This window comes from Charadrius vociferus, unplaced genomic scaffold (genome assembly GCF_000708025.1).
Source record: "Charadrius vociferus isolate BGI_N301 unplaced genomic scaffold, ASM70802v2 scaffold32, whole genome shotgun sequence".
Lineage (NCBI taxonomy): Eukaryota > Metazoa > Chordata > Aves > Charadriiformes > Charadriidae > Charadrius > Charadrius vociferus.
The window spans coordinates 9,132,302-9,152,595 of record NW_009647856.1 but is presented as its reverse complement, the minus strand read 5'-3'; the positions used below and the strand labels follow the sequence as shown (position 1 = coordinate 9,152,595).

Genomic DNA, 20,294 nt, shown 5'->3' with positions numbered 1-20,294 from the left:
CCTGGGAGATCTCTCCAGGCAGCCTGGTCCATGACAAGGGTTGTGAGGGAGCAATCAGGTGGGACCAGCAGGTCCTTATATGCATTGAGACCTCCATATCTCTTGCTGGGATAAGAACTGCTGCTATTCTTTATACAATACCTAGCACAATAAGGCTTTGTTCCATATCTGAGCTCCTAAGGACCATAATGCAGATGCTAAACAATGGAGATGCTTGCCTGTCTAACTTCATGTGTGGGAAAAATCTCATTGATGCTGGTGGAGCTTTTCTGTGAGGAAATGAAAAAGGACTTCAGACACTGGTAACGTAGGCTGAAACATTTCAGTCCTGCAGGTCATCCATTCATCTCTGCTTAACTGAGGTCAAAAGAGTGCAGCATGGTGCCACGTGGGTAATGAGCTGGTGGAGTCGGAGACCAGGGAAGAAAATTTGCTTCCAGCATGCTGATGGGTTGCAGATTATTGTATTCTGTCACCTTCTAGAACAGAAACATTTAAAACAGCATTGCAGGAGTTTTCTTGTGTTTCGGACAGTAGTAATTAAGGATAATAATCATGAAATCAGTGGTTTGAAGGTATTAACTTTTATTGCACTGAAAGAAACGATGATCAGAGTGGACCTTGTCCTCCAGCAAAGCTCTGGTGCTTTCTTGAGCTTGTTCAGCACAGTGAAAACAAAAGATCCTCTTGAGTAAAGTTGGATTTCCCAGCATCTTTGAAGTTAAGCACAGGCAAACATGATTCTTTTTTATCCTAAGACTTTCTGAAAGGGGGCTCGCACAAAGTGTAAATGTAACTTTTTGACACCTAACCTAAAGCCCCCATTACAACGCCAGAAAAATGGAAGATTTTAGCACAAATATGAATCAAGCCAACTCACATTTACCAGACCAGTATTTAAATAATTTAATCATGATCTAAACAGAAATCTTCTCTAGCTGCACTTCTTCAGGGCATCATTTCTTTCCACCATGTCTCTATCAGTGCCATACTTACTATTCTGTCTCTGTTCCCCAGCTTTTTGGATACATAGGGATACAGACATATACATGCAGTAATTTGCAATTCTACTAGTGGTTTTATTATACCAGTTATTCCTTATATTCCCATATATTATTTCCCACCCTTTAACTATCAAAGGAGCTTTTGCAAACCAGTAGAACTAAGACTTCAGCTATAGGATGAGCTACCCTTATGTTAGTTGAATGATAATAAAAGAATAATAAATGAGATTAAACTGAATTACACAAAACACCTTGAGACAGTAGCTCTTGGCCAACAGCAGGCATATGGTTACTTGCTGTTAATCACTAAAGGAAGACTGTCTTCCAAATTATTGTTTTAGTGCCGTTTTTCTACAACGAGCTCACTAGCCCACTGGCAACAAGACAATAGAACTCCTCTGCAAACCCTACTGCATAGCTCTAAATAGAAAGAACTGCTTTCTATGTCCAGATCATATTCTGGTGAAAAATATTTGCTCCTGAGTAACTCCAAAAATACTGTGTCTCAGGTATGTGAAGGGTCCTCGTGACCATAGAAACAGAGCGCCCCACGGGCTGGAATGCAGGTAACCTTGTGAACCTCCGTGTGATGGTGCACTGCCGTTATCTCTGTTTCAGAGACAGACTACAGAGCTTATGTCTAGACTGTGAGGTGGGATGATCTGTAGCGTGTCTCTCAGTCTTGGTCGTCGTCTCAGGCTGTCAGAGCCAGATGAGACCACACCTATTTCCTTATGGCTCTGCCTGCCTGTTTTCCTCTCCATGAGAACTAGCACAGGAAGGAAATAAAGAAGGAGAGAGGGTGGAATCAGCTGACTGGAGAGCCCCTCAGCTCTACCAGAAAGACCAGGATTCACCTTCAGCACTGCGAAGGTAAACTCTGCAAAGACCTAGGTCTGAAATTGCTCTTCTTGCACCTCAGAGTAAGGGTCATGATCCCCAAAATGAGTTTGAAGGGACTGCAATGAAATTGCAGTGTGTTAAAAACTGCTTAGGAAACGGCTCACATGGAAACAAGTGTGTCCATGAGGAAATAGCACCTCAAAGAACTGGGAGGAGATGCCAGGTAGATCTCATCCTCTTTCTAGTCTCTCATGCAGGGCATCTGCTTTTCAACCTTTTCCTCAATGTACAGAGTCTTATGATTTTCCCTAGGAATTTTCATGCCCCAGTAGAAAAGTAATTTCCTTCAAATGCAGTATAACATCTCTGAATCCGCTTTCCATTTTTTATTAAGTCATGCCTCAGAAGTAGTCTGTGGACTGCAACTTGAAAGCAATGGTAAGCTAGGCAACCCATAGCTGACCTAAAAACCTGTGATCTCTTGTAATGCGTTACCTCTTACAATGCATTCCTCCCTTAGACACCATGGCTTCTTCTTCCACAGACAGGACAGGAGGAATCAGGGTCAGCAGCCCTGGATGATAGCTAGCTTGAAGCACCCAGTATTTTCTTGATGGTAGACTGCATAGTTGTTGCAATATTCATGCCCAGTGATTTGAACAAAGATCATTCTGGAGGGCTAAATGTTCATATCCTGCACAGATGTCAGGAGAAGATGTGTCTCAGTACCTGAAGATAGGGCACAGCATCTATCAAGACTAGATCCTTAAAATAGTTCCTGAGGCACTTGTCTCCACCCTCATGAGCAATTAGCCACATGTTAGATATTGCACAAGATACTGCTTCTATGCAGTGTGGTCAGCAGCAGATCTGGATGTGGTTTAATGGTGAGGGTCAGCCACGAATGCTCATGCCAGAAATAGCACATCTTATGTTCCACAGAAGTCATGTTCTCAGTAATCACACCAGTGCTCAAACCTGAAGTATAGTTATCCGCACCCCTGTCCCCCAGTCCTTTTGGAGTGACTGTCCTCTGCCACCTTTGAGATCCTAGGGGGATGGTTGGCCCACCCCATGGCTGATCTCTAACAACAGCAGTGGTAGTCATTACACATGCAAGTGATAAGCTCATGTCTCTATCAGTGCCTCCCCATTCTCCTCCACCCTCACAAAAACAAACAGCAAGGGAACCAGGGCATCTTGAATGCTTTAAGCACCATTTGTAAAGTGAATCAGGAACCCTAAGCTCTTCTGAGAACCAGAAAAGTGTCACAATAAAACAAATCCCCTCTGTGCGAAGTTCTTGGTCTTCATCTTTTCAAAATTAAATTTGTTTCAGTTGAGGTTGGATTAGTCTTAATTTGTATCCATGGTGGTGATGTTTCCTACCCTAAGTATATGTGTGAGGACAATGGTCATTCATCATGGTCTGGTTCTTTATCAGATGTGAAGGGTCCAGTTCGCTGTAGAGTGATGTTTGTGGGGTGTCAGGATGGACTGAGCAAGGGTCAGTCCATCAGGCTTTGCAGAGGGTCTACAGAGAGCCATAAACTTCCAGATCCTGAAATCCTAGTCTGAATGTTTCAGGTGGAGCTTGTATAACTAGGGAATAAAACCCTGCGTTGTTCTCAGGCAGGCAGAAACACTGCAGTCTCTTTATCTGTCTTTGAAGGATCCTTAAAATAATCTCATTAAAATGATCTTGCTATGAGATGTGTCATCTCTTAAGCAGCCCAAGGTTTTACTAGTAACAGTATATTAATTAACTTCAAATGAACTTAGTAACTGTATAGCAAGACTTATATGCATCATGTGACTAAAACAGTTATTATAAGTATCTTCTGTGATTTTGGGTCCTCTTGGATTCAAGTGCTACTGAAACCTGAGATGAGATTGGTGTGTTTTGGTTCATTTTATAATTCAGCCATCAATATCTGAATTAGTCTCCCTAAGTTCTCGATCATCATCATCAGTGGAGTTGAAGGGCTCAGTTCAGTTGCCTGTCTGTCAGATATCATGCAAGACCTCCTGGCGCCTCTTGACCTCCTGGAGCCCCAGCTGAAGGCCAGGGTGGTACCCTTGGGCACCACCAGTGGCACTAGGTACCCACTCCTTTAATTAGTACATTCAGTGTGGTTTAGGGCAGGACTCATTCAACCAAAGGGGAGTATCTATTTTCAGATGAAAGGGATCACCGTTGACTGTAAAGAGCTAAGCGTGCCTAGCTGATGATAACACCAAAATAGATAGCTGCATTAAACAATTGCATCTTCCCCTAGAAGTAGGTGAGCCAAATCCCATCCCAGGGGTTACTTGCGTGAGTTTAAGTTTTAAGGAATTAAACAGAATGATTCAAACGGCCACAAGATGTCACCACCTCTTCACAGAAATTTCCAAATGGAAATATTCATACGGCAGGAAAAAAAAAAACCCACACCGTTAATGAACAGTTTCAGCTCTTCTATGCAGTGCATATATAACTAACTTTATATATATACATAAGTATATAAAAGTAATATCAATTATGCAAGAAGTTTTTGTATACATACATATTGCATATAAAACAATAACATAAATATATATTCTATAATGTAAAAAAAAGCAAAATGAGATTAAAAGGTTTCCATGATTAGGTTTTTCCACTTTTCCTAGGGAAAAAAAAAAAAAAAAACAACAGAATTTTTGGGTTAAAAGCAAGGGTTTCCAAGTATGACTTTTACCAGCACGTTTTGCTTTCAGGAATAATGCTTTTGTTCTAGAAGAGAATGTTTTCTATAAAAAATAAGGACAACAGAAGGAAGCTGTCCTTCTGGTTTTGATAGCCTCTAAGTCACAGCTGGGATATCAAGTGCTCCAACATCCCTTGTATAAATACATAAAATAAGACAAAAGGAATATGCACACTAGGTCTGAGATCTCAAACCTACTCTGATCACCTTGGAAAGCAGCTTTTAGATGTTTCCACTGTCTGGGATCTGTCTTGAAACAGCCACAATCTATGTTCTTAGCTTTGCTTAAATACGTTCTCCATATTTTTCTTTTCCAGCGAAGCACATCCGACTGGGGGTATGTTGGAGACCTGGTGAGTTTTTTTCTTCCTCTGTGGAAATTAATACTGAACAAAGTGATTTTCTAGTTAACCATTTTTTTTCGTAAATCAATCCTTTTGTTTGTTCAGTTCCTTGTTTTTACTGCTGGTTGGATATTAACCTATTTTCTTTAAACAGAGCACTGTTTGCACAATACTGTTCATACAACTACTCTTGGAGGGAGAAGGGTATGGTAAATATGAAGAAATAAGCAACAAAAGTGATTAGACAAAGGCAATATCTTAATATACCAGTTTAATACTGTTCTTCCATCCCTGTGGTTTAACCATTTACAAGATTAGGTCAATAACCAGTGCTTCAGGTCTCTTTTATTTAGGACCTTATTGAAAATGTAGGCTCTCTCCTCTTCAGTGTACAACACTGAGGATTGCTGCGTACCCTTCTATGCTAGATTGCACCAACAGAGTCATTCCAAGGACTGCTTGCACAGTCAAAAGCAAGCAAAACATTCCAGCTTAATAAATTCCCCCTTTCAGCTGAAATGTTATAATGAAGTATATTCACATGAGTATCCTGCCATAATTGCCAGGTAAAATACGGAGGTGTCTTGAACTTGATTTCATGCCCCGTCTGCCTGCCATATTGTAATGAACAGCAGTTGAAAAAAAAGCACTGAGACTATAAAATGGGTTGATATTGCCCTCTAGGGCACATTTTCCAGGTATGTCCCAAATTTATAGACTAATCTTGTCAATTACAGGTGGAAGACGATGACAAGATAGGCCTTTACAGCTACAAAGTTCAATCCACTATAACATCACGGTTGGCCAACACAATGATCCAAGCCAAAATGGTGAACAATGCAAAAAGGTCGCAGCACATAGTGTTTGATGTACAAGTTCCCAAAGGAGCTTTTATTGACAACTTTACTATGTAAGTAGCGGGGAGGTATCAGCCTTTTGCTCTGGCAGGGTCCAGTGTGGTGGCAGAAGGTGGTGGGAAAGAAGTGTTCATAAAAGCAAAACACCTTTTATTATTTTCCAGCTTCAGTGTGATTTTAGCAGGCTTTCTCAAAGCAAAAAGGCTCATGTCATCATACGGTCTGTCTGTCCATCTCTTCCTCTCCAGTAATTATTGGGCCATTGGCCAATATCAACAAAATCCGATAAAAGGACAGAAGTCTCAAATAGACTAAGTTCCTACCTGTCTTGTGCAAGTTGGCACCAGATCAAAGGAGGGAGAGAGACCCAAATTAGAGCCTGCACTGAACAGAAGGAAAGTAGCCTGGTTCAGTATCCGTTCAGAGAGAACGGATTGGTCAGGAGACATGTCCTGATCCATGTTCCAAAACAGCCATGACATGAGTAACCGCCCTGCCCAAAGGATGGGGAAAGTGTGAAGAAGATGGGGGACAGCAGATCCTCCTCAGACTACAGCAGTGCTGGCTGCTTGAAATCAAAAAGCAAGTAGGGAAAAAGATACAGAGCTAATGGAAACTGGAGTTCATTACTTTGGGGTTAAACAAGAGCCTTCTTATTTCATTTCCCGCCAGTTTAGATTTCACTCATGTTTTTCTAAAGTGAAGAAACAGTCGTCGATTGTAAAGTTGCTTCTTTTGCAAACTGACTGTGCTTCTCTCTCCTAGGGATGTCAATGGTATAACATTTACTAGCAAAATTCGCGAAAAATCTGAAGCCAGAAAAATGTACTCTCAAGCAAAAGCCAAAGGCAAAGCTGCTGGAATAGTGAGGTATGAAGACTTTGGCATATGGATGTTGTACTGAACTTACTCAATGAGAACTGAGGTGACCCACCCCAGAGGAGATAGATATAGGGGGGGGAACCCTGGGAAGGAAGATGAATTGCTTATTTACAGCAACTCTGATATTTAATTCTCAAAGACTTAACTTGTGTTATTGCTTTCAGCTTGATAAAACATATTGTGCTAACAGACAACTGCAGTTCCCAGGCATTGGCCACAGTTAGAATCAGACCCAGCAAATGCGTAACTCTAAACCAAAATGCAAAGAAGCTGTCTTTCTTCTGTATTTGCTCAAAATAACCCCATGGCTGACTTTTCAGGAGCAATGCTTTGGATATGGAAAACTTCCAAACTGAAGTGAACGTGCCCCCAGGGACGAGGATCCAGTTTGAACTTCATTACCATGAAATGATTCGAAGGAAACTGAGCTCCTATGAGCATGTTGTCTCTGTGAAGCCGGGACGCTTGGCAAAGCACATGGAGGTAAAGTGGCGCTGATGTGTGTAGGCAGCGCCCCACAGGTGTATCCTCATTAAGAAAGCAGCCGAGATGTCTGTGAGCTCCTTCCTTTTATACAGGCTCGGTACAAATAGCCTCAAGGTCACGGCATAGACCAGCATGAGACACTTCAAACCAGGAGCTATGTAGCTACATGACTGAGAAGCAAACATGTCCTGCCTCCTCTCGTACTAACACAGTTGGGCACCTCCTGAATCGTGACTGACTCACGTCAGAACCACTTGGGCAAATAAGCTTTGGCCTATATGTACCCTTGTGTAAACTTGCCTCGACTGAAGGAAAATAAACAATATTCACTATTTATTTGGAACAGTGCTTTTCACAATAATCCTAACTTCAAGAAATAGTGTCCTGTGAGAGCAGATATTTTCTGAATGACAGTCCCGCCACAACTGGCTGCCAGAAGATGATTTGTCTTATTCTTACCCTCCTCTTTACACTCATCCAAAGGAATACTCTGTCACCCATCAACAGACGTAGGATACAGGGCTAGCTGGACATTTCCATCTGGCCATTTTCCTGTTCCTGTATCGTAAATGTCTTCTTCAGCTTTCCATGGCTTCAGCACAAGCTGTATATGAAAGCTTGCTGCTCACATTTCTTTGGTGCAGGCTGTGATCTGCTTCAAGATCTCCAAAGGCCTGAGTTAATCTTACTGAAAAGGACACCATGTCCTATCTCCTAGTAGTCTTCCTAACTATTCAGAAATACAACCAGAAAAAGCCCTTATCTCAGCCTGACAGGATAAAACCTTTATTTTCCAAATCCCCTTGGCCATCTCACCAAAAGGGAAAATACTTTCTATCCTGTCAATACCATGAGTAGAGAGGAAGAGAACTTATCATGAAGTGTGAGAACTCACTGTGCTCCTGGCCTCCTAACCCAAAGCAACACTGATGCAGAGTCACGTCATGCTTCATGGGTGCTTTCAGGATTAAAAATGGTATCACCTTTGACTCCTATCTCACCACTTGCCCCACAAGGTGGGAGAGAGAGAAAGAATGAACGTTTCCACCAAACTCTTTTCTTTGGACACATTTTTTTGTCTTTCCATCATGGTCTATTTTCAGCATTGCATAAAGCCCCACCATGAACGAGACTAGCCCTACAGGAGCGCTCTCAAGAGCATCCCAACCACTGGCTGGAGTTTGCCTTTGGAGAGTTCGTGAGATCCTGGTACAACATTGGCACTGTTTCATACTAATGTCCTCACTTCCGGCCTTTAGGTGGATGTCCGCATTATTGAGCCACAGGGACTTCGCTACGTCCATGTTCCTAATTCACTCGGACATCATTTTGATGGAATCACCACCATCTCCAAGGGAGAGAAAAAGGTAACAGTCACAGACTGGAAATAGCATGAAAGCTTCAGTTTTCACACTTGTTCCTACACAGTCATGGCACTTTTTCCAGACCTGCTGGAAGCATGCAAAAATATGGCAAAAAATTAATTATAGTGTCTTCATTATTGATACCTAAGTGTATGTACAAGATGCTCAAATGCTACAGTGAAAGCAGTCTAGAAATAGTGTGTAGTCCGTCCGTCTTTGCGTAAACCTTTTTATTTTTTCACTGAGGGTGGTGAGACACAGGCCCAGGTTGCCCAGAGAATCTGTGGGTGCCGCATTCCTGGAAGTGTTCAAGGCCAGGTTGGATGGGGCTTTGAGCAACCTGGTCTAGTGGAAGGTGTCCCTGCCCATGGCAGGGGGGGTGAAACTAGATGATCTTTAAGGTCCCTTCGAACCTAAACCATTCTATGATTCTGTGATTTGTAATTCCGAAAGAGCAATGCACTGGGATTGCTGGATGTGACAAAGGCAGGTGATGAACATCAAGTGGAATAACCATTCTGAAATAACCCCACAGTCTCAGTTTCAACTGATAACATCTGCATAGGGTCTTATTTTAGGACAGTTCTTTTCCTTGACATTCTTACCCTAGCTTCCTGCAGCATAGCTCTTGTGTATAAGTAAACCCTCCAAGAGTAGAGAAGGTTTAATCAAGAAACTTCAAGCAGTGACTCTGGGAGTGTACAACTCTTCTTACTCTTACATAGACATCTAGAATCATCATAGAATCGTAGAATGGTTTAGGTTGGAAGGGGCAGGATGTGTCAATCAGGCCCCAAATTCTGTCTATGCTACTATAATTATATATTAGGCAGTATTGTTTCTTGATATCCAGACTCAACTTTATGTCTTATTCACCCACATTCCTAGTTTAGCAAATTATTCCAGATGTAGTGTGTGGCTATATATATTACGTCTTATCTTCTCAGGAAATTTCAAGTTACACATTCAAAGCAGAGAAATAATGCCATAAACTCTGCATAACCAATCATGTGACTAATGAAAATGATTCCTAGTATTCAATTTACAGACAAATTACAAGCTCTCGTTTGTTCAGGAAAAAATCAATTAGAAAGCTATTTTTAAAAGTTGATAAATCTATGCATAGTTTCAACTAGGAAAATGTTAAATAAACCAACATATTACTTACTAGAAATGGTTTGCACAGCTCTAATTGAAATACTTGGTGCTGTAGATAGGGCCTGATAGGATTCATCCCAGAGTACTGAAGGAGCTAGTTGATGTTATGGCAGGATCCCTCTCGAACGTCTACCAAAGGAGTCTGGGGAGGTCCCTGCTGACTGGAAGCTAGCCAGTGTTATTCCAATATACAAAAAGGGTGTGAGGGCAGACCCAGGAAACTACAGACCTGTTAGTCTTACCTCAGTTCCTGGAAAAACTATGGAGAAGATTATACTGAGTACCATAGAAATGCATTTAAAGAACAATGCAATCATCAGTCCCAGTCAACGTGGGTTCATGAAAAGAAAGTCCTGTTTAACTAATTTGATATCCTTCTATGATAAGGTCGCCGACCCAGTGGATGAAGGGAAGGCAGTGGATGTAGTTTTTCTGGATTTTAGTAAGGCTTTTGGTACTGTCCCTTCTTACTGTCCCTACTGTCCCCAGCATCCTTCTGGACAAGTTGTCCAACTGTGGGATGAGAAGGTTCACGGTGCGCTGGGTGAAGAACTGGGGGAAGGGCAGAGCTCAGAGGGTTGCAGTGAATGGGGGTACATCTGGCTGGTGACTGGTCACCAGTGGAGTTCCTCAGGGTTCCACTCTAAGGCCGGTGCTGTTCAATATCTTTATCAATGACCTGGATGCGGGAGTTGAATGCACCATTAGCAAGTTTGCTGACAATACCAAACTGGAAGGAGCTGTTGACTCTCTTGAGGGACAAGAGGCCTTGCAGAGGGATCTAGATAGATTGGAGCATTGCGTTATCATTAATGGGATGAAATTTAACAAGACCAAATGCCGGATTCTGCACCCAGGATGGACTAACACTGGACACAAGTATAAATTGGGAGAGGAGTAGCAGGAGAGTATCCCTAGAGAAAGGGACCTGGGGGTGCTGGTTGGCAGCAGGCTCAGTACGGGCCAACAGCGAGGGTAAACCACATCCTGGTGTGCATCGAACATAGCATAACCAGCCGGTCAGAAGATGCGATTATCCCTCTGTGTTCAGCATTGATACAACCTCACTTTGAATACTGTGTGCAGTTCTGGGCCCCACAATTTAAGAAAGATGTGAAGGTCCTTGTTGTCCTCTTCAGGACACATTCAAAGCTGGTGAAAGGGTGGAAGGAATGTCCTATGAGGAGTGGTTAAGGAATTTGGGCTTGTCTAGTTTGGAGAAAAGGAGGCTGAGGGGCGACCTCATTGCTCTCTGCAGCTTCCCGAGGACGGGATATGGAGACGGAGATGCTGAGCTCTTCTCCCTGGGATCCAGTGACAATGTTAGGAAGCATTTCTTTACTGAGGGGGTGGTCAAATGCTGGAACAGGCTTCCTAGAGAGGTGGTTGATGCCTCATGCCTGTCAGTGTTTAAAAGGCATTTGGGCAATTCCCTTAACAACATGCTTTAACTTTTTGGTCAGCCCTGAATTGGTCAGGCAGTGTTGCGTTAAAGGGGTAAAGTAGTTTTGGCAGAAAATAAACTCCCTCGTGTTCTAACACTCCTCACCGAGGTGGGAGGCTAGGGGCGGCTAGGTTTAAATTCTGAGTGATGCCCAATTCACCACTATCAGTCCAGGCGCGTTTAATATATTAAACTGTCACGGTTCTGGATACACTAATAGCAGACTGCACCTTCAGCCCAGTCGTGCTCAAGAACTAACACGGCCTCGCTTCGGTGGCGTTCCGTGAGAAACCCAAACGACTCGCTGCCTACACAGTACAGTTTATTTAAACAACAGATAGACAAGTTCTTTTGGATTGCCGGTGATAGTGACTCTCTGCAAAGCACTTGCGAATACTAAAGATGCTAGCAATATAGCTCAGTTAACAAAAGCGCTAAGTTATAAAATATATAGACATTTCTAAGTTTCCCGGGGAAGCACCTGGTATAGCCGAGTGTTTGAATCTTACCCGCAAGCGTCCTTATGGGGGGGATGAGAGGCTCAGCCCGTTGACTGGTCCCAGAAGTCCACGATGGTGTCTTCCCTCACATCCCCCTTTTCTCGGGCTATTTTTATACTAATTTTTATCTTCAAGGTGGAGTTTGAGTGATTCTAGTCATAAATACTTTCATTATGATCGGTGTAAAATTTTCTTGATTCGCATTTAAAGGTATAGTTTACGAAAAATTCAGGGCATAGACTCAAGAAGGAGTGGTAGCACCTTGGACGCGGGGAGCTTTTTGGATGGAGGTGTGTTTCGGCATTATAATGACATTATAATGAGCAAAGTTCACTAAAGGACAGCATTTTGTCAGAAAAACTTGACAGATTGTTGGCTCAGGGTAACAAGTAGGCAGTTTATCAGTTCTATAAGACCTTCGAGGGCTCTATTTGGTCCTCAAGTCCCCAGTTTATCACAGGGTTTTAGCCACAGTGTCTCCACTCTTGTCCATCCTTCGCACTGTTTTTCTACTGTGGTGCCATGTCGTTCCCATCTCTGCTGGATTATCACAGGGTTTGGCCTTGGAGTGTCCACTCCACTCCACTCCACTCCACTCCCCGTGTTGCTTTGCAAGCAATATTGTACCAGGAATCACAGATGTAGCAGATTCTTCACATACCAGCTGCGGCTGTGTTTTACCCTAGAAGCCTTTTGGTTTTATACCTTTCCTTAACGTGTGACCAATGCTGTATTATCGATCATCTTTAGTAATCATTCCACAGGCAGTGGACTGGATGACTGTTGTAATTCCCTTCAAACTGAAATAATCTAGTCTAGTCCAGTCTACTCTGTTCTGTTCTATCTTATTTGTGCCACAGTTGCTACTACTGAATCAGCACATCCAGGCAAACTTTAGTGCTGTTTTTCTTTTGAAGTGACAAAGTCCATTTTCCACTTAAACTAAGAGTACAAATAAAGAAAGAAGAAAAGTGTTCAGTGAAATAAGGTAGTTCATGAATGGATGAACTCTTTTTGTTTCAATGATCCGCCTTTCTCATAACATCTGATTGACTGATGCTCACTTCTCATTTCAAGGCTCATGTTTCTTTCAAGCCAACGATGGCTCAACAACGAAAATGCCCCACGTGCTCATCCACAGCAGTAGATGGAAATTTTGTGGTGCAATATGATGTGAACAGAGAAACCACAGGTGGAGAATTGGAAGTAAGTATTGCTGTTTAACTAGGACAAGAGGTCGGTGAATACAAGAACTGCTGTCATTAAACAAACTGTGCTAAACATCACCATTCAGGAGCATAAGCATGAGAAAGAACTCTGTATCCAATTGAAAGAACAGAGATTTTAAGTGAGCAGAGTGGATTTACTTAGTTTATGACTAAGATGTGGTCCCACATATAGTCAGGCGCAGACTCCTGTCTTGTGCACAAGCCAATGTCTTTTATACCAAGCCGCACTCCAGTGGTTTAAAGTTGAATCAGAGGACAGAGTCATTGGAAGTTGAACCAATATATCATAAGGAGACAACCAGAACATCACTATTTTTACGTTAACATGAAGCAGTTATAAGGCTGAATTATTACAGAGAGAACAGTATTTTTTAAAACATTTTTCATTCCTCCCTGTGCTAGTGCATGGCAGTTGTCTGAAAACCAGGGTCTGCTTTCCTTGATAAAAAGTAAAGACTATGAAATATAAATGGTGTAAGGCTACAAATACAGAGATGTGTAGAGCTGAAAGTTAGATTTGGCCCATAAAGAATAACATCTTCTGCTCTGTTATTGTCTTGAGTTTTCTTACATCTTTCCCATAGCTCATTTCACTGGGAATTTTTTTATTTTATTTTGCAGATTTTTAATGGCTATTTTATTCACTTCTTTGCTCCGGAAAATCTTGATCCTCTGCCCAAAAACATTTTATTTGTTATAGACGTTAGTGGCTCGATGTGGGGACTGAAAATGAAACAAGTAAGTGTTTGACCTCTATTGCAAAATAAACCTCCTGCCAACATTTTCTGTGTGCCTTCCTGTACAATTCTGTAGCAGACTGGCACTCAAAATTGCCAGCTAAGTTCTTTACTCCATCAGAAGTCTCACCAAATTTGGAGAATATTCGGTGCATCAAAGTCTTCATCATTGTACTCTCTATTTGTAATGCTTCTTCAATGTTATAAGGAAGAGGTGACACTATCGGAATGCTGATTTTAGTGCAAAATTAAAATTTTAATTGACAGATCACAAAACATTTTGCAAAGGCTCTGACACCATCTTTCTCTAATCTCCTCTACTGAATCCTGGGAAAGTCTCAGTGGGAATACTACCTCCCTGCTTTCAAAAAGGTGCGGACAAATTGTTGACAGTCCACTGAAGAGCAGCGAGAGTTGTTTAGACAATATAACCCATGGGGGGAAAAAATGCAAAAATAATATGTTTTATTCTGTAAAAGAAAAGACTTGGAGAGACATAATCAGCCTCCAAACATGTGAAAAAATGTTCTAAAAGGCAAACTCATCAACTGACATTGATGCCCACCCAGGGTAGAGTAAGCTGGAATCAGATGGATTTACAGCAGGAGAGATTTGTACTAGATATTTGGAAAAACTTTGTAGTGCTGAGAGGGGATTTCAGGAGATTGTGTTATGTGTCACTAAGGTTTTTAGGAACTGACTAGACAACCATTAGTCAGGGATGATCTAGGTATATTTGAATTTGCTTCGAGGCACAACACTAAGGCTTGGCAGATTGCTGCCTTAGGGAAATCAACACTGCAAACCTGGGATACGGGTTAATTGTCACTTGTTTAAATCACACATCTTCAAACAGATGTTACCCAGCCTGAAATGACAGCATGGCAGACAGAGCTAAGTCCCCTGAGCCAATACTAGCAATTCCTCTCTCCCGAACCACGATGTCTCACAAATGGCTTCTCTCTCTCACCTCACTCTGTGTTAGCAGGAATTAAGCAAGGGTGGGTTGAGTCACATGGGTTTGTTCTTGCTAACTGCATTTTTTCTGTGTTTCTTTGGAGAAAGCTCAACTTTATGCAAGAGCAAAAAATCAGCGATTTGGATAGCAGATGCTATTTTGGATTCCAGTGTTCGTGTTCTTATTTATCAGAGGCACCTGTGTTCTTGTAGTCACAAGTTAGGAAAATGCTTTCAGCAACAGGAAGCATAAACTCTTCTCCTCTTAAATTTCTTTTTCTCAGACCATCGAGGCCATGAAGGCAATACTGAGTGAGCTCCGTGCTGCTGATCAGTTCTCCCTTATCGACTTCAACCACAATGTCCGATGCTGGAGAGATAATCTAGTCTCAGCCACCCCAGCGCAGGTTGAAGATGCTAAGAAGTACATCCAGACAATCCATCCCAACGGGGGTATGAGGTTTTGATTGCAAGGTGCTCATGGAAGTTAGATATCACAGTAACGGGTACCTCAGACAATTTTCAGATTGGTAGAGTATTTCTCACAAAAACTCTGATTCCCAAGATGGAAAAAGCATGCCCTGGGGCCAAAGGAGAGCAAGGATGCCACCTTATTGTGTTAGGGGTTGGGATGGCATTTCCTTCTGCTGAATAAGCTATGACAGACAGAACATAGACCATAGAACAGCTGCCTTTAATCTATAGGTCCTACTTCCAGACTCACAGATCCCAAATATCCTTGGGAGACCAAGGCGGTCTCATGCCTTTGTAAAGCAGATCATAAGCAGCCCAACTCCAGGGTCTCCACTAGCTGTAAATTGTAGACTGCACCATGATCTACTAAATGCCACCCTGGGCCAACTGTTCATCCTTTTTGTGCCTTCATTCCCTGTCTGATAAGCACAGTTGCCTTTTTCAGCCTTACAGCACTTTGGATGTTTCATTTGTTAGTGTTTGAGCTATTTGTACACAAGGGGCTCATTGTCATTTTAATCTATTGCTCTCTGAAGTGCAGTTCTGGTCTAGTTGTTCAGCTGTTTCTATGCTGATAGTGTGTAGAGACTCTCCCCCAGGTCAGAGCCTTCTGGTGCCATGGCACCTAACTTTCCAGCTTTCACTGGCAACACGTAAGGTATAATCAACATGAAGTTATAGATTTTTCTGAGATCATCAGTGTGCTGGAAATAGGAAACCATGTTGAATATATAAGTGCCTCATAATCCTGACTTTGTTACCCCAAAAGAATTGAGAGATGAGCTAAGAGACCGGTTCCCATCCGGCAAAGCCCGTTTGCAATGCAGCATTTTATTATCCTAGCTCTGGAGCCACTATTTTTTTCTTTCTTGACTAAGAAAGTACCTATTTTCTGAGCCCTCAGCCTTCCCACTCCTGTTCCTCTCACACTAATTTCTTACTCTGTCCCTTCTGTGCCACAAGCCAAACCTTTACATATGCCCAGTAAACATTTACCTCTTCTTTTCCAATCAAGCTGTCCAAGGAACAGGCTGATGCAAGAAAAGAAAGTTTCTTCCCACTCTCTTTCAATAACTTGCCTGTAAACCCCCTGCTTTTCCCCACAGCAAATAGTTCCCAACACCACAAATGGTCCCACTGGAATTAGTGAGGGGGAATGGAGGAGCCACATGAAGGTGACAGCCTGGGATGAAAGAGGGAACCAGAGTGCAAGCAGATGTACTGTAATTATCACAGAGGAGGGGGTTTTCTGCCTTGATCTCAGGTCTTGTTCAGGCTGATTCATTCTATTAGAATCTCAGAATTCACCTTGACTCAACAAGAGACTCGACAAGAATCAAACTTGTTTTCTTCGTTGTGTCTTTGACAGGCACAAATATCAATGAAGCTCTTCTGCGAGCCACATTCATCCTGAATGAAGCCCAAAACTTAGGCATGTTGGACCCTAACTCAGTCTCCATGATCGTATTGGTGTCTGATGGAGACCCAACAGTAGGTAAGGTTCCTGCTTTAGGTGAGAAGAAAGGCCAATGGGATTAGCCTGAGAAAAGCATGCAGCATGTAGACACTTTGACAGTAAGTTAAAAAACATTCTGTTCTCCTTTCTCCCAATGCCTGCACTGGTCTTTTGCCAAGTGCTATAGGTGCCACGGGGCTTTGGACAGAAGCTTTCAAAAGACAAGCAGATTATGTTATGCAAGTTATGTGCTTCTTGCAATTACAGAGATGCACAAGTCCTGTAGGAGAGGTACTCACAACAACCTTAGGAAAAAATTTCCTCTTCCAATTGCCTTAGCCCACACAGATCTATGCAGTCCCAAGTGTAACATCTAAATCAGGAAAATAAAGCAGAAAACAAATTAATATGGGTTCAATTTGTCACAGGTCAAAAGCAATCACTTACTGCAAGATGTCATCCCAGAAGAGGCTGCCATTAAAAATAAGTTTGCAAAGAAAGTCAGTCCAAATGGTGGCAGAGAACATCTTAAGTAAGAGAAACAAAGTAAAACCTTTATGGAGATGTCTCAGTCTGCAGAGAGCTTGAAGCAGTAATTCTGGGAGAAGTCTAGATGTGTTACAATTACAAACTCCCCAGGAACTTAACAGGAGCCCTGGATTTACAGTGAATATGCATCAGATACCAAAAAAGAGTTCAATGGAATCATCTTTGGTAGAAATAATTTATTAATCTTCATCCAGGAGAAGGTCAAATGTCACTGTAGGGACTACAAAATGGAGATTGGGCATGTGAGTTAGTTGTCAAGATTCCCCTTATGTTAAGAGAGAATGAGAGACACTGGAAGGAAAGGAACGCTCTTACCCTGATGGAGTCTTCCTCTGTTGCTCAGATGAATGTCACCCTTTGTGTGTCTCAAAGGTGAGCTAAAGCTGACAACAATCCAGAAGAATGTGAAGCAGAGCATAAAGGACGAATTCTCTCTCTTCTGCCTTGGGATTGGGTTTGATGTAGATTACGATTTCCTGCAGAGAATTGCAACTGACAACCGTGGCATGGCCCAGCGGATTTTTGGAAATCAGGAGACTTCTGCCCAAATGAAGGTGCGTTTCCGGCCCATTGCCTCTGAAGCTCTCCAGTTCTTTTCACAGCTGTGGAGCTGGGTAACTCTACTACCAAGAGTAAACTTACAGTAAGTTCATAGGGGTGGTCACAAAACCCATCATTTCTTCTGGAGAGTCCTGCAAGATGACAATCATGTATTAGCTTAAGTGCTCCTAGTCACAATTTTTGTAATATCTATAACACATACTTTACTGCTCTGTGTAGGATTAATATTCTGTAAAACCGTCCTAACCATAAAAAAGGGGTTTCTGAATTAAAATTAAGGCCTGGATTTTACCTCAGGCCAGTTCAGCACTAACAAAAAGTGTGGATATAAATGCTCAATTATAATCCGGATGTTGCCAATGTAAGAAAAAGTTCAATTCTAGGAGGCTCGGGCTCCAAATCCGTGAGCAGCAATTGCTGATGAACAAATTCTTACACCCTTATTCTGTTTCTATTCACCGGTTTCATTGCCTACGCAGGCTTCTCACGCTTCTTCTTTCCCAACACAGGTGTGACAGGACACACTACATGGTGTTCTGCCAAACAGAGCAGCTCTGAGAGTGCAGCCCCTCGGTATGAGACAGCCTCCGTCCATAGCACTGTACAGGGACCTGGTTTCCCTCTCTGGTCCCATATGCTAAACCCAGCTGTGCACACATCCCAGTTCACATCAGCCAGGTACAGCAGGGTCAGTATAGGGTTAGACAGTCTACAGCACAGAAGAGAATACAAGTGAGATATAGGTCCAGTTTTTGGCAAGAATTAGGTGGGAGGCAGCTGTGTGTCTTACACAGCAGCCAAGAGCTGACCAACCTGCTGACAGATTCAGGCCCACATGCACCTGTGTTCAAGCTTTTTAGGTCTAGGAAGGGCAAAGCCCATGGGCTACTGACCATCCTTTGACTTCCACAAGCTTGGGCCAGATCTTCCTGTACCCTCTTACAAGTGTACTAAAGTCTAAATATAAATGAGTCTACATTCTCTGGGACAAGGGAAGTCCCCCTTGCCCATTAGGGGTGCAGGTTTTGACAGCTGCTGTCCTTTCAGTAAGAGTGGCACACGCGGGATGGTTGCTTCAGGTACAACAGACTCACTTCTCTGTCTCCTCCCATCTCAGAATTTCTACAACCAGGTCTCCACCCCACTCTTGAAGAAAATTCAGTTCAACTACCCCCAAGAGTCAGTATCAGACGTCACCCAGAGCAGCTTCCACAACTACTTTGGTGGCTCGGAGATAGTAGTGGCTGGGAAGGTCGACACGGAAAACCTGCAGCACTTGGAAAGCGTCGTCACAGCGACAGCAGTGAGTGAGGGTCTCCTTAGGATACCTGCTCCTGGGGTTTGGCCTGGTTCATTCACTCATGCGCACAATCTCCTTGCTGGAGGTTACTGCCAGCAGAGTGTTTTGTCCGCTTTGGTTCTGGGTGGGAGCATGGGGAAAATCATGGGGGTGTTGTCCAACAGTGTTTCACAATATCTTCGAGTACAGCCACAAATAGTCACTGGGAACGTCCTTCTAATAAATGTACCATACAAAATTCAACTGCAAACCAGAATAAGACTATGGAGTCCCCCTTCATGCTTTGTGAAGATGGGGGATCCCCTAAGGTAGCTGAACCTCCTACTGTTGGGGAGTTCAAGCTGGTGGGTCTACAGTGTGTCAAGTCCTAGCACTGTCCTTTTATGCCCTGACTTTTGGCTTGTAGAACAAGACTTTCCCCGTGTTTCAGTGCGGCTCTTCCAAGTAGAGTGGGATGGGGGGGGAAGACTACATCCAGATCCTTCTTTCTGAGGAGGAACTGAAATATCCGTACTCCTACAAGGCTTAGGAGTTAGTTGCCATTTGTTATTTGCTGGAAAAATCAAACACATTCAATATTCTTTCCTGCCAAAACACAGTGCTGTCTAAGGGTCTGTGGGAGAAAGTAGAATTTGGTTCCTGTTGCTCGGTAGGAATTGCACGTGATAAAGCCTGAGGGGAGGACAGTAGAGCTCAGTTAAGAGCCTCTTCTTTTGTCATGTGGTGGCACCCTCTTTGGCTAATGCTGACAGCTCCTTTACCTATTTTAATCCACTGTCGCTAAAAGCATCTTTAACAGAAGATCCTCTTACTACAGCTCCCCTCCCCATGGCAGTCAGGCCAACAGTGGTAGGACTTTGTGATCTAGAAATGACCATGGGCAGAGCCAAAGTGGGTCCTTAATGCCAGCCATGCCAAGAGAGGAACTCAAAGCCACCGCATTCTCCTGGCTCACCCTCCTTTATCTTTCTCTCTCATGGATTGCATAGGCAAATGCAGAGCTTGTCATGGAAACCCTGCGAGATGTTGAAGAACTGGATGGCTTCATGAAGAAAGACAAATACGCAGACCCTGAATTCACTAAGAAGCTGTGGGCCTATCTGACTGTCAACCAGATGCTGGCAGAGAGGTGAGGAGACATGTGGTCTGTGATGGGAGGGAAGTGAAGCTCGAGAGCAATCTAGTCCTCTCTGAGACCACAGCCACAAGTCTGCTCCCAGGGTTTCAAATGGGTCAGGTAAACAAAAATAAAGGTAGGTGATGCCTTCAGCCACATTCCTCCTACTTTTTGCACTCATAGATATCAGGGTTTGGGAGCGGTTAATTAGTGGAATAAAGGTCAATCAGGCCTGGCTGTGGGCCTGAGTGAATGAAATTAATGGGAGATTTGCTTTACGGAGTCTGAGTAAAAGCTATGGAG

General features: G+C 42.9%; 1 protein-coding gene across 1 annotated transcript in view; it reads left to right on the top strand.

The window, feature by feature from the left end:
• The window catches only part of ITIH2 (inter-alpha-trypsin inhibitor heavy chain 2), a 30,819-nt gene that overhangs the window by 1,605 nt on the left and 8,920 nt on the right, over positions 1–20,294 (top strand). The window contains exons 3-14 of the mRNA XM_009882957.1: positions 4,894–4,929; positions 5,658–5,830; positions 6,543–6,647; positions 6,980–7,142; positions 8,405–8,512; positions 12,689–12,817; positions 13,462–13,578; positions 14,819–14,987; positions 16,378–16,503; positions 17,386–17,567; positions 18,692–18,877; positions 19,864–20,003. Of these exons, the coding sequence (XP_009881259.1) occupies positions 4,894–4,929; positions 5,658–5,830; positions 6,543–6,647; positions 6,980–7,142; positions 8,405–8,512; positions 12,689–12,817; positions 13,462–13,578; positions 14,819–14,987; positions 16,378–16,503; positions 17,386–17,567; positions 18,692–18,877; positions 19,864–20,003 (1,634 nt within the window). The remainder of the gene's footprint in view (positions 1–4,893; positions 4,930–5,657; positions 5,831–6,542; positions 6,648–6,979; positions 7,143–8,404; positions 8,513–12,688; positions 12,818–13,461; positions 13,579–14,818; positions 14,988–16,377; positions 16,504–17,385; positions 17,568–18,691; positions 18,878–19,863; positions 20,004–20,294) is intronic.